At 52.5% G+C, this 1,157-nt stretch overlaps 1 protein-coding gene across 2 annotated transcripts in view; it reads right to left on the bottom strand.

Annotated features, from left to right (window-relative positions):
- Positions 1-372, bottom strand: part of LOC122559158 (cullin-associated NEDD8-dissociated protein 1-like) — a 44,863-nt gene extending 44,491 nt beyond the window's left edge. The window contains exon 1 of one of the 2 annotated variants that reach the window (XM_043708527.1): positions 150-372. In XM_043708527.1, coding sequence (XP_043564462.1) covers positions 150-215 — 66 coding nt within the window. In that variant the 5' untranslated portion in view covers positions 216-372. Of the gene's footprint in view, positions 120-149 lie in introns of those variants that run through there. The other variant, XM_043708528.1, reaches the window with a different exon arrangement.
- Positions 373-1,157: the final 785 nt, after the last annotated feature.

Below are 1,157 nucleotides of genomic sequence, written 5' to 3'. Positions count from 1 at the left end.
TCCTTGTCGCTGGAGGTCATTTTCTCCAGCAGGTTGGAGATGTGATAGGACACATTGGCCATGGCGAGCGGAGTTTGGGTCGTGCGGCCTTCAGGCACCGAGCTTTCCCCTCAATGTCCCTGTCTGACTGAAACAACACAAAATGCTTTGAAGTCCTTGTCGCTGGAGGTCATTTTCTCCAGCAGGTTGGAGATGTGATAGGACACATTGGCCATGGCGAGCGGAGTTTGGGTCGTGCGGCCTTCAGGCACCGAGCTTTCCCCTCAATGTCCCTGTCTGACTGAAACAACAACAAAATGCTGCCGCGGCGACCGCCCCCCTCGAGCACCGTCCATGGGAAAAGATGGCGCCCGCAGCCGCCCCGCCCCCCACACAGGGGTCACAGGTCACTGGCACAGACCATCTCTACCAGCCCGGGGGAGGCAGGAGAAGGGACAATGGCTCCACCTCCCTCCACCGCAACCCATCCCCCTGCAGACCCGCCGAGTGGCATCTACCGGAGACTCCCACTCTGAAAGAGAGAGATCTCCTGGGAATGATCACTGAGTGATCATATATACCCAGCAGAGGGAGAGATCTACTGGGAATGATACTGAGGGATCATATGTACCCAGCAGGCAGAGGGAGAGATCTACTGGGAATGATCACTGAGTGATCATATATACCCAGCAGAGGGAGAGATCTACTGGGAATGATCACCACTGAGCGATCATATATACCCATTAGGCAGAGGGAGAGATATACTGGGAATAATCACTGCGGGATCATACATACCCAGTGGAGGGAGAGATCTACTGGGAATGATCACTGAGGGACCATATTAACTCAGTAGCCACACAGGCAGAGGGAGAAATCTACTGGGAATGATTACTGAGGGATCATACTAACCCGGCAGAGACACAGGCAGAGGGAGAAATCTACTGTGAATGATCACTGAGGAATCATATATACCCTGCAGAGGCAGAGGGAGAGATCTACTGGCAATGATCACTGAGGAATCATATATACCCTGCAGAAACAAAGGCAAAGGGAGAGATCTACTGGGAATGATCATTGAGGGATCATACTAACCCGGCAGAGACACAGGCAGAGGGAGAAATCTACTGTGAATGATCACTGAGGGATTGTATTAACCCAGCAGACAAAGGGAGAGATCT

Source organism: Chiloscyllium plagiosum, chromosome 18 (genome assembly GCF_004010195.1).
Source record: "Chiloscyllium plagiosum isolate BGI_BamShark_2017 chromosome 18, ASM401019v2, whole genome shotgun sequence".
Taxonomy (NCBI): Eukaryota; Metazoa; Chordata; class Chondrichthyes; order Orectolobiformes; family Hemiscylliidae; genus Chiloscyllium; species Chiloscyllium plagiosum.
This window is presented reverse-complemented; position numbering and strand designations above follow the sequence as displayed.